The following is a 12,111-nucleotide window of genomic DNA, read 5'->3' as shown; positions in this document are numbered from 1 at the left end:
AAAAATATGTCTAAACTATGGGGAGCGAGGTGATTCATGCCATTTTGTGAAATGAAGTGGTTATGCCACAAATAAAGAAGGTGCCCACCATTTTTAACGACTGTGGATGAAACATTCTAAATTTAGAGTACCCAATAATATTTGGAAATGATCTATTTGGTTCCGATGTTTGGATGTCAGGCAAAAGAAAAAAACATATATGCCCTCACAAGATGGTGAAATTCAGACCATCATTTTTGTTTTTTTTGGTTCCATATGGCATCTTATCCAATTTGTGGTGGATAATTGGAAATTATAGCAACACAAGGAACAGGAGCAGCAAGCAGGCCATTCGGCCCTTCAAACCCGCTCTATCATTCAATAAGATCATGGCCGATTTGTTCCTGTTGACCTCCACATTCCCATCTACCGCTGTTAACCTTTGATTAATTAGCCGAACTATAATCTTTCTAACCTCTGCCTTAAAAAAACTCAATGACCCCACTTCCACCACCGTAACAAAACTGAAGTAAATGCAATTGTTTCAATGTTATGTTCAATTATGATACCATGGAAGAATCATTGGTTATAAGATTTTTATTTCAGAAAATCATTACTGTGGCTAGGTACAAAAACACATCACAACTTAATCTGTTTTCCGACAACCGGTATCCAAAATGCTATATAAACTAGTTAGTTATTTGCTATAGTGTATAGACAATCAAGTTCCAGTGAATCCATTCTTAACTGTGGACGCTCTGTAGTAAGGTGATGTTGTCCCCTTTCAGCATAACACGGCCTGAAAGAGAGAACAACCTTTGGTTAAAATAGACAACCGCTTCAACACAGGAGGCCATTTGGCCTGTGCCAGCTCCCTGCAAAGGCAACTTAGTGCGCCTCACTGCCCCACCCTTTCCCTGCCTACAACTGTTTCCCTTCAGCGGTTTATTCAATTGCCTTTTAAAAGCCACAATGAATATATCTTCACCACCCTTTCAGGTAGTACATTCCAGATCATAAGCACCCACCGTGACAACATTTTTCCTCGTGTCACCTTTCATTACTTTGCCACTTTAAATATGTCCTCTGATTATAGTCATAGAAGTTTACATCATGGAAACAGGCCCTTCGGCCCAGCTTGTCCATGCCGCCTAGTTTCTTGACCAGTACACCAATAGGAACAGTCTCTTTTTAAGTAATCAAACAATCCCAAGGTGCTACCCCTGGACGCCTGTCTCCACATCCAGTAACTAAGAACAACTTGGGAATCAAAGCTGGCAAATGTGGTCCATGTCAACTTGGGTCAGCTGGCTACAGCCTCTACATCCAAGACAGAAGGCCGTGGATTCAAATTGTCCTCTTAAAATTCAGCATAAAATCCACTTTTCAAAGACTGGCATTTTTGGAGCTGCATTCTTACAGATTAGATGTTAGCCAATAGGTGCCATAACTGCTTGTTCCAGACATAAAATATCCCATTACACTGCTTGAAGAGCAGGAAAATCTGGTATCTGGCCAGCCGTTCACTCTCAATAAAACAGTGGCTGAATTACTGAAAGAATTTGTTGGGACAATCCAAAGGTGCTAAAAAAGAACTATGTGAATGGAAGGGCACTCTATGGCTTGGTTACAGTCAGCAACTATTAAAAAAGTGCTGAACATTGGTGCAAAGAATAGTTCAAAGGGCTATTGTGCAAATTTAGCAGGCATTTTGCAGTAAATTGAAAACCCACTTGTTTTGAGCTGTTTTTAACTACAATTGGAAATAAAAAAATGACTCAAGATATTGAAGTGCTTCACAACACATCAACCGAACTGACTGTAAAGTCTTTCCGAGAACACTACACAGCAAATGAGGCAGGTAACCTGCTTTTGGCGTGGTAAGCACGTTAAGCCAGTAAATCAGAAGCCTTTCTTTGAACAGTGGCATGGGATTATTTTACCTGAACAGGGAAAATAGAACATAGAACAATACAGCGCAGTACAGGCCCTTTGGCCCACGATGTTGCACCGAAACAAAAGCCATCTAACCTACACTATGCCATTATCATCCATATGTTTATCCAATAAACTTTTAAATGCCCTCAATGTTGGCGAGTTCACTACTGTAGCAGGTAGGGCATTCCACGGCCTCACTACTCTTTGCGTAAAGAACCCACCTCTGACCTCTGTCCTATATCTATTACCCCTCAGTTTAAAGTTATGTCCCCTCGTGCCAGCCATATCCATCCGCGGGAGAAGGCTCTCACTGTCCACCCTATCCAACCCCCTGATCATTTTGTATGCCTCTATTAAGTCTCCTCATAACCTTCTTCTCTCCAACGAAAACAACCTCAAGTCCATCAGCCTTTCCTCATAAGATTTTCCCTCCATACCAGGCAACATCCTGGTAAATCTCCTCTGACCCACTCCAAAGCCTCCACGTCCTTCCTATAATGCGGTGACCAGAACTGTACGCAATACTCCAAATGCGGCCGTACCCGAGTTCTGTACAGCTGCAACATGACCTCCTGACTCTGGAACTCAATCCCTCTACCAATAAAGGCCAACACACCATAGGCCTTCTTCACAACCCTATCAACCTGGGTGGCAACTTTCAGGGATCTATGTACATGGACACCTAGATCCCTCTGCTCATCCACACTTTCAAGAACTTTACCATTAGCCAAATATTCCGCATTCCTGTTATTCCTTCCAAAGTGAATCACCTCACACTTCTCTACATTAAACTCCATTTGCCACCTCTCAGCCCAGCTCTGCAGCTTATCTATATCCCTCTGTAACCTGCTACATCCTTCCACACTATCGACAACACCACCGACTTTAGTATCGTCTGCAAATTTACTCACCCACCCTTCTGCGCCTTCCTCTAGGTCATTGATAAAAATGACAAACAGCAACGGCCCCAGAACAGATCCTTGTGGTACTCCACTTGTGACTGTACTCCATTCTGAACATATCCCATCAACCACCACCCTCTGTCTTCTTTCAGCTAGCCAATTTCTGATCCACATCTCTAAATCACCCTCAATCCCCAGCCTCCGTATTTTTTGCAATAGCCTACCGTGGGGAACCTTATCAAACGCTTTGCTGAAATCCATATACACCACATCAACTGCTCTACCCTCGTCTACCTGTTCAGTCACCTTCTCAAAGAACTCAATAAGGTTTGTGAGGCATGACCTACCCTTCACAAAGCCATGCTGACTATCCCTGATCATATTATTCCTATCTAGATGATTATAAATCTTGTCTCTTATAATCCCCTCCAAGACTTTACCCACTACAGACGTGAGGCTCACCGGTCTATAGTTGCCGGGGTTGTCTCTGCTCCCCTTTTTGAACAAAGGGACCACATTTGCTGTCCTCCAGTCCTCTGGCACTATTCCTGTAGCCAATGATGACATAAAAATCAAAGCCAAAGGTCCAGCAATCTCTTCCCTGGCCTCCCAGAGAATCCTAGGATAAATCCCATCAGGTCCCGGGGACTTATCTATTTTCAGCCTGTCCAGAATTGCCAACACCTCTTCCCTACGTACCTCAATGCCATCTATTCTATTAGCCTGGGGCTCAGCATTCTCCTCCACAACATTATCTTTTTCCTGAGTGAATACTGACGAAAAATATTCATTTAGTATCTCGCCTATCTCTTCAGACTCCACACACAATTTCCCATCCCTGTCCTTGACTGGTCCTACTCTTTCCCTAGTCATTCGCTTATTCCTGACATACCTATAGAAAGCTTTTGGGTTTTCCTTGATCCTTCCTGCCAAATACTTCTCATGTCCCCTCCTTGCTCGTCTTAGCTCTCTCTTTAGATCCTTCCTCGCTACCTTGTAACTATCCATCGCCCCAACCGAAACTTCACACCTCATCTTCACATAGGCCGCCTTCTTCCTCTTAACAAGAGATTCCACTTCCTTGGTAAACCACGGTTCCCTCGCTCGACGCCTTCCTCCCTGTCTGACCGGTACATACTTATCAAGAACACGCAGTAGCTGATCCTTGAACAAGCCCCACTTATCCAGTGTGCCCAACACTTGCAGCCTACTTCTCCACCTTATCCCCCCCAAGCCACGTCTAATGGCATCATTATTGCCCTTCCCCCAGCTATAACTCTTGCCCTGCGGTGTATACTTATCCCTTTCCATCATTAACGTAAACGTCACCGAATTGTGGTCACTGTCCCCAAAGTGCTCTCCTACCTCCAAATCCAACACCTGGCCTGGTTCATTACCCAAAACCAAATCCAACGTGGCCTCGCCTCTTGTTGGCCTGTCAACATATTGTTTCAGGAAACCCTCCTGCACACACTGTACAAAAAACGACCCATCTATTGTACTCGAACTATATCTTTTCCAGTCAATATTTGGAAAGTTAAAGTCTCCCTTAATAACTACCCTGTTACTTTCGCTCTTATCCAGAATCATCTTCGCCATCCTTTCCTCTACATCCCTAGAACTATTAGGAGGCCTATAAAAAACTCCCAACAGGGTGACCTCTCCAAAATGGGGCTCAGGTTAGTGCCTCACCACAAAGGTGGCACCTCACACATTGCAGAACTCTCTCAGAACCTATGACATTTCAACATTGTAATGTCCTAAATTGGACAAGTAGGATTTGAACCCACAGCTTCTGACTCAGGTGAAATCGCTACCAACTAAGCCAAGCTGATAAATGATTGAGAAGTGGAAGAGGTGTTAATAAAATACAGAAAGCTGGAAGTGACAAGCGAAAGGACTTCTGTTTCAAATAATAAAATTAGAATTAAGACTAAAATCAACCCATTATAGTTCCCATTTAGCTGCCTGGTAAAGGCAATGATTCAATAAGCTTTAAATATCAAAAGTGGCCGACATACATACTTCAGTAAGTATCTGTGAAACCATACCTGCTGTAAAGGTACACTGTGTACCATTGGATAGTTATTACGTTAAAGTAGTTCCGATATCACTACATGCTCTAGTTGAACGACAAGTCGAATTAACATTTTGGCAGGGCAACACAACCAAATTTCCACAATTCAAAAGATAAAATACACCAACATTTCTAGATGAATTAGATTGGGATGGAGTATTTTTTCCTCTTTTGTTACAATTTACCTAAGTAACTCATGCTGTTCATGGTAGATTTTCAGTGCACTGCTGCTGCCCACTCTCCCTCTTCAGCACTTGTGGCAGAGACTGCCACGCCATTGTGGGATGGTTTTAACACAAGAGTTGACCACCATAGCACAAACCATTGTATTATGAGATGGAAGGCTGCCACTTTAATGTCTAGTGCCTTGAGTAAATGAGCAGAATGTCAGGGGACTATTTAACATTGCTGGGAGTGCAACACAATCAGACCCAAATCTCTAACGTCTTTAATTCTTGTCTGAAGTTACCAATCAGGAGCAGCAAACTTTGCAGACTTCAGTATTTTGCAGCCTTCAGGAATTGAAACGAACTGTAACTATACTGGCTGTGGTCGGTTAACTTAAATGTTTTCCACTTGGTGCATTTACCGCAAGGTTAAGCAGATCTATTGAAGTAACTTCAGACACTTATTCCACTGCAGCACTTTAGGGGGTGGCACGGTGGCTAGCACTGCTGCCTCACAGCGCCAGGGGTTCGGTTCCGGCCTCAGGTGACTGTGTGGAGTTTGCACTTTCTCCCCGTGTCTGCATGGAGTTCCTCTGGGTCCTTCCACAGTCCAAAGATGTGGTCAGGTGGACTGGCCTTGCCTTGCTAAATTGCCCCTTAGTGTCCAAAAAGTTACGTGGGGTTACAGGGATAGGGTGGAGGCATGGGCCTAGGTATGGTGCTCTTTCTCCTAACTGCAATCTAACACAAGCCCACCTTAATTAATTCCTTTTTCAGAAGGATGAAATCTCAGATGCGCCAATGAGAATTTTGGTGGAAGAAAGCAGAGGAAAGAGAGTGCCTGAGAGGAAAACCCATCTTGACCAATTTAAAATAAGGATAGGTGTTTCATACACAATTTGTTCCAACTGTTCATTAATAAAATAAAGATACACCACCGGAGGAGCAGGGTCATATTAACCATATTATGTCAATGGACTAGTAATCCAGAGGCTCAGGCAAATGCTCTGGGCACATGGGTACAAATCCAAACATGGCATCTGGTCTCAGCGATGGCGATCATAAAAGATCATGTAGTTCACTAATGCCCATTAGGGGAGGAAATCTGCCATTGTTACGTGGTCTGACCTACACTTGACTCCAGCCCCACAACAATGTGGTTAATTCTTAACTGCCTGATATGGCCAAGCAATTAACTCAGTTCAAGGGCAATTAGGGATGGGCAACAAATGCTAGCCTTGCCAGTGATCCCATGAAAGAATTTTAAAAAACTTACCCAATGGTTTTCTTGATTTTGATTTCATGTGAATTTCCTCTGCATCATCCAAAACAAGGTTCATGTATTCATCAAAGCCCTAAGGTTGAAAAAGACACATTTATTACTTTCTACAACATCTGGGCCTGTCACTTGCCAAGCTCAGAGTAGAGGATAAATCACAAACCAGGATCAAAATTCACAATAACCTCAGACTAAAAAGGTATCAGTCCTGCACCAGAATTGTGCAACATAAGACTCCTGTAGCTAGAATATAGACTCAGCAAAGACCTTCAGGAAAGATGTTGGAACAGATTCTTACTGTGTGCAATATGTCTTTTCTTATTTACACCCCAATCAGGTGAATAATCAGGTATTGCGGTGACAGTTAAGTCAAATGTTGCGCTCGGTATGCTAATCTTGAATTTTACTATTGGGATCACGCCCCACAACTCCCTTTTTTCCACGGAAACTGAAAACCAATAGCTTGCCTAAAATATACAAAAAGGGTCATTTTTTTGCAATTGGTTGAGGGGAATATTTACTAGGGCATCAAAACATTGATCTTCATGTCGTGCCATTTTTCGCTGCAACAGGCAGACAGCACAGCAGTTTAACATCTCACAAAAAGGATAATGGCAGCAATGCCGATTTCAGGCACTACCCGAGTCACTGATTACACAAGATACAAAAGCACAACTGTACAGGTTTAAAACAAAGGGTAGAAATGCACACATCTACTAGCAAAGGCAGAGAAACCACAAATTAATACTCCATGTTTAGACACTCAATGTTTGCTGACTTTCTGCATCTTTCTACCAACGCTGCCTGGCAGCCAACTTCTAGAAGGCAGAAAAAAAAGTCCTTTCAAGAATATATCGCTTGATGCCAGTATGAGGTGAGGCTGTGTGCTTGGATCACTGGGTCATGGAATGGTGGTGACAGTGGTCACATTCACTTGGTGCAACTCCAGACTTTCTTGCCAGCTGCTTGCCAGAAGAGTCTGTTCTGCCTTCCACGCCCCAATTAACAGCACATCATGACTACAGCATAAATTTCATACTTACAATTATACACCCTTCTATCCTCATGTTGACTTGTTCATATAGCCACACTTGGATCCTGGATCGCTAGAGTAAAGAAAAAGGTACTTTACACTCGGAACATATTATTTAAAAGATATTTGAATCCCTGTTCGAATTAAACATCACCCCTAAACAGCGCAGCGTTCCCTCAGTAATGAACTTAAGAGTCAGTCTAGATTTTGGCTCTGGAATGGAGTTGGAACTAATGATGTCTACCTCAGAAAAGAGGGTTGCCATGAAGTCAATATATAAACTGATTCAGTGTTTGCGGAATGAATAATCCAGACTCGAAACATTAGCTCTGTTCTCTCTCCACAGATGCTGTCAGACCTACCGAGATTGTCCAGTATTCTGTTTTTGTGTCATTAATAAGCTGCATTTTTACATCAAGTTCAACAATTAAGTATTAATAAAGGTCTAATTATGCAAAAGACTAAAATTAAACAACATGTACTTACATTTTGAAGGTACCTGAAAATAAGATTCTGTTGCATTTCCAGTCAAGGAACACAGGCACATGCAGGTTATACAATAAACATCTCTATAGCAAAATCTGGATATGCCTAATGCACTCTCTACCAGTCCATAGCATGTTTACCATCTGGATGCAATTATATAACTGCTACCTCTAACACAGCACGTGAGCCATCTTGCTTATAACCTTCCGCCGAAAGGCTATTATTCATCTATCTCAAGTGAATGGTGGCAACCTATTCGACTAAAAAGACCATCACAAATTCATTGCTCCCCAAACCGAACATTCATAGACGCACATTTCCAGAAGACATTCCCGAGGATCAGGAAGAGGAACTGAGGCTGATGTCCTCTCCTTGCCCAGAATTAAATTCAGCAGTTGTGTCTATGCCTAGCATTGGCCAAAGTCAGGATGTTCCTGATTTGTATTGGATCGCCACTCTACCACCTATCTGGTGAGATACTTCCCAGAGAGCTAAAATATAATCATGCCTGAACCCAATCTGGCTTAGAGCTTTCGATTCGCTATGTGTACAAAACTTTTCTATCCAGCAACTCCAAGTCCACATTTATCACAAAAACTGCCCAAATAAATGTTAACAACATAGAAACTTCCCAAAGAAACGCATGAACACCAAGTACTAAAATAGGCGGGAAAGCAGGCAGTGAAGAGGAGATTAAAGATTTGCAGACAGATATACATAGACTAGGACATTCGGCCAGAATTTGGCAGATGGAAGTTTAACGTAGCTAAGTGAGAGGTTATCCATTTTGGCCGAAAAAAATAGAAAGGCAAATTATCTAAATGGAAAGCAGATTCAAAATGCATCTAGGCAGAGGGATCTGGATGTCTTTGTTCATGAATCCCAGAAAGTCAGTATGCAGGTACAGCATGTAATTAAAAAGGCAAATGGAATGTTGCCGTTTATTGCAAAAGGACTGGTGCATAAAAGTAGAGAAGTGTTGTTGCAATTGTACAGGGTGTTGGTGGAACCATATCTGGAGTATTGTGGCAGCATCAGTAGGGAGAGAAAATAGCTAATGTTTCGAGTCCAGATGACCCTTTGTCAAAGCGTTGACAAAGAGTCACCTGAACTCGAAACATTAGCTCCTTTCTCTTCCTACAGATGCTGCCAGGCCTGCTGAGATTTTCCAGCATTTTCTCTTTGGTTTCAGATTCCAGCATCTGCAGTACAGTGTCCCGTTTTGGTCTCCTCATTTGAGGCAGGATGTGGTGGCATTGGAGGCAGTTCAGAGATTTACCAGGTTAATTCCAGGAATGAAGGGGTGGACATAAGATATTAAAACATTTGGCTTACATTCGCTGGAGTTTTGAAGGATGAGAGGGGATCTGATAGAGGTATACAAGATACTAAAAGGGATTAATAAAATAAACGTACATCAAATGCTCCTCCTTGTAGGGCAATCTAGAATGAGGTGTCACAAATATAGGCTGAGAGGTGGTAGATTTAGAACGGAGATGGGGAACTACTTCTCGCAGAGGGTGGAACTCGCTGCCACAGAGTGTGGTGGAATCTGAATTATCAAACGGTTTCAAGGAGATATGTTTCTGATTAAAATACAGGTTAAAGGGACATGGTGAACAGGCAGGGAGATGGATTTGAGACCAGGAAAAGAACAGCCATGATTTGATTGAAAGGTGGAGCAGGCACAAAGAGCTGAATTGTCGACTTCTGCTCCCAATGCCTATGTTCCTAAACATACTCTCCTAACTCACGTGATGACTTCACTTTGACAATAGAAAGATACAACTAAAGTGCAACTGTTACATGGGAAATTTCCATAATAAAAGATGGATATAGGAATTTATATTGGCAACATAACAAACTGACTTTGAAACAATAGTTCCTTACATCTGCAATCCCGGTTTCATTCACTCCATGGCAGGTCACCAAAAGCCTAAACATCCCATTGATCCATCAACCATGTTGCTCACACTGTCCTATATTTGGCTCCCAGTCAAGCGATGTCTCCATTTTATAAACCATCACCCTTGCTTTCAAGTCCCTCCGTGTACCTTCCCCTCCTCATCTGTGATATCCGCCAGCCGTACAAAACAACCCTCTGGGACCTCTGCCCTCATACAATTCAAACCTCGAATTTAGGGGTGGCCTTGCCTTCAGCTGCCCACATCCTAGAGAGCTGGAATTCCCTCTCTCAAACCTCCCCAATCCTCCTTCCACACACCTGGAAAGCTACTCCCTTGACCAAGGCTTTGGCCACCTGATCATGACCCAACATCCCAGGTGGTTTGCTGAGGTTCGGGTGTCCGTCCACACGGCTCCTCTGAAGCACCTGGAGGCGAGCTGCTCAAATGTAAACTGCACTTGTCCGGGACTCGCCATGTGCCATAGGGACCAGTGAATATAAAGGATCCGTGTACACCTGGGTCTCCCGCACCCGACTAAACAACATGTCCCAGATCATCAGCCCCCGCCTCAGCCTCAACTATTCACCGCCGAACGGGGGACTTTAAACAAAAGAATGTTAAAAGCCCCGGCTTCGACCGAGCTGCCGGAGACAGGCGGCCCTGAGGCCGGGATGGAGAGTGCGGCCCCGGGTCAGGCACAGGGCCCGAGGTCGAGGCTTCGGAGGCCCGGCTTCAAACCGAAACCCCCTCCCGGCTCGCGTCCATCCCCCCGCTCCCGCGCCGCCGCCGTGTAAAGGATACGATGGGTTGCACCATCACTTTCTGCACTTTCGGAGCCTGCCCGCGGTACGCCATGTCGCCGGCTCCGTCCCCCTGCGGCTGGCAGCTAGCGAACAAAATGGCGGCTGGCCCACTGGCTGGCGCGTGCGCGCGCTTCCTCCCGCCCGCGCGGGGCAGCCTGGGAGTGGAGGGGGCGGGGCGCCCAGACCCCGGAGCCGCTGCCATGCCAACCAGGTGAGGGCGAGGCCTGGGGGAAACCCCGCCCCCTGGCGCTGTGCTCCAGGTGGCCCAGGCAGCAGCTGCCCGCATCATTCTTCAGGACAATCGCTCGGTGCACATCCCGGCCAAACATCCATCGGGATGTGAGGAAAACACTTTTTTTTTGTTAATTTTCTTGACCAGAAAGGACAAGCAGGGTGGCACAGTGGGTTAGCACTGCTGCCTCACGGCGTCGAGGTCCCAGGTTCGATCCCGGCTCTGGGTCACTGTCTGTGTGGAGTTTGCACATTCTCCCCGTGTCTGCGTGGGTTTCACCCCCACAACCCAAAGATGTGCAGGCGAGGTGGATTGAACATGCTAAAATTGCCCTTAATTGGAAAAAATAAATTGGGTACTCTAAATTAAAAAAAAAAAAATTTCTTGACCAGATATTGAAAATGGGGACAAAAAATCTTATAGTAAAGCAACCTCCAGTTGGGTTAGTTAATAATAGAATCAAAAGGACTTCCGGTGACGGCGGGCAGGAGGCAGCCGCAGACCAGAGGGCTCCCTCTCGGGAATAGAAATTTTGGGGTTTTAAAGCCCGGTCCCAGGGGCAACCAAGGCGGAAAAAGCTGTAAGAAGGCACAGGGAGGAGAAATGTCCAAGCTTGGGAGAAAAATGGCCGTGAAAAAGGGGGTTAATGAAAAAATGAAAATCACTTATTGTCACAAGTAGGCTTCAAATGAAGTTACTGTGAAAAGCTCCTAGTCGCCACATTCCGGCGCCTGTTCGGGGAGGCTGGTACAGGAATTGAACCCGCGCTGCTGGCCTGCCTGGGTCTGCTTTACAAGCCAGCGATTTAGCCCTGTGCTAAACCAGCCCCTCTAATGAAAGTCCGCCGGTGAGTAGGAAAGTCAGCGCAGAAACTGTAAGCAAAGCGGAGGCTGGAGCACCAGGGGAGGCCGCATTGCTCACAGCAGAAGAAATGACCAAAGTAGGGCAGCACGGTGGCGCAGTGGGTTAGCACTGCTGCCTCACGGTGCCGAGGTCCCAGGTTCGATCCCGGCTCTGAGTCACTGTCTGTGTGGAGTTTGCACATTATCCCTGTGTTTGCATGGGTTTCGCCCCCACAACCCAAAGATGTGCAGGCTAGGTGGATTGGCCATGCTAAATTGCCCTTAATTGGAAAAAAAATGAATTTGTTACTCTAAATTTATTTTAAAAAGGAAATGACCAAAGTGATGGTTATGGAAGTTGAAAAACAGTTCACAAAGCACATGGAAGCGATGAAGAAGGAGATGGGGCGGTATTGAAAGTGCTGGTGGAGGAGGCGATTGCCCCGGTGAGGCCGGCGGTATCAAG

At 44.8% G+C, this 12,111-nt stretch overlaps 1 protein-coding gene across 1 annotated transcript; it reads right to left on the bottom strand.

Moving 5' to 3' along the window:
- Positions 1 to 561: 561 nt before the first annotated feature.
- Positions 562 to 10,736, bottom strand: LOC140393724 (small nuclear ribonucleoprotein E-like). The gene is made up of 5 exons (XM_072480045.1): positions 10,570 to 10,736; positions 7,862 to 7,888; positions 7,386 to 7,448; positions 6,340 to 6,418; positions 562 to 778 (listed from the first exon to the last, which is right to left on the bottom strand). Exons 1-5 carry the CDS (start codon positions 10,621 to 10,623, stop codon positions 723 to 725), a joined length of 279 nt encoding a protein of 92 aa, XP_072336146.1. The 5' UTR covers positions 10,624 to 10,736; the 3' UTR covers positions 562 to 722.
- Between the last annotated feature and the right edge of the window lie 1,375 nt (positions 10,737 to 12,111).

The sequence above is a fragment of the Scyliorhinus torazame genome, chromosome 17 (genome assembly GCF_047496885.1).
Source record: "Scyliorhinus torazame isolate Kashiwa2021f chromosome 17, sScyTor2.1, whole genome shotgun sequence".
In the NCBI taxonomy this organism is placed as follows: domain Eukaryota; kingdom Metazoa; phylum Chordata; class Chondrichthyes; order Carcharhiniformes; family Scyliorhinidae; genus Scyliorhinus; species Scyliorhinus torazame.
Note: the sequence above shows the minus strand (reverse complement) of the source record. Positions and strands in the feature narration are given on the sequence as shown.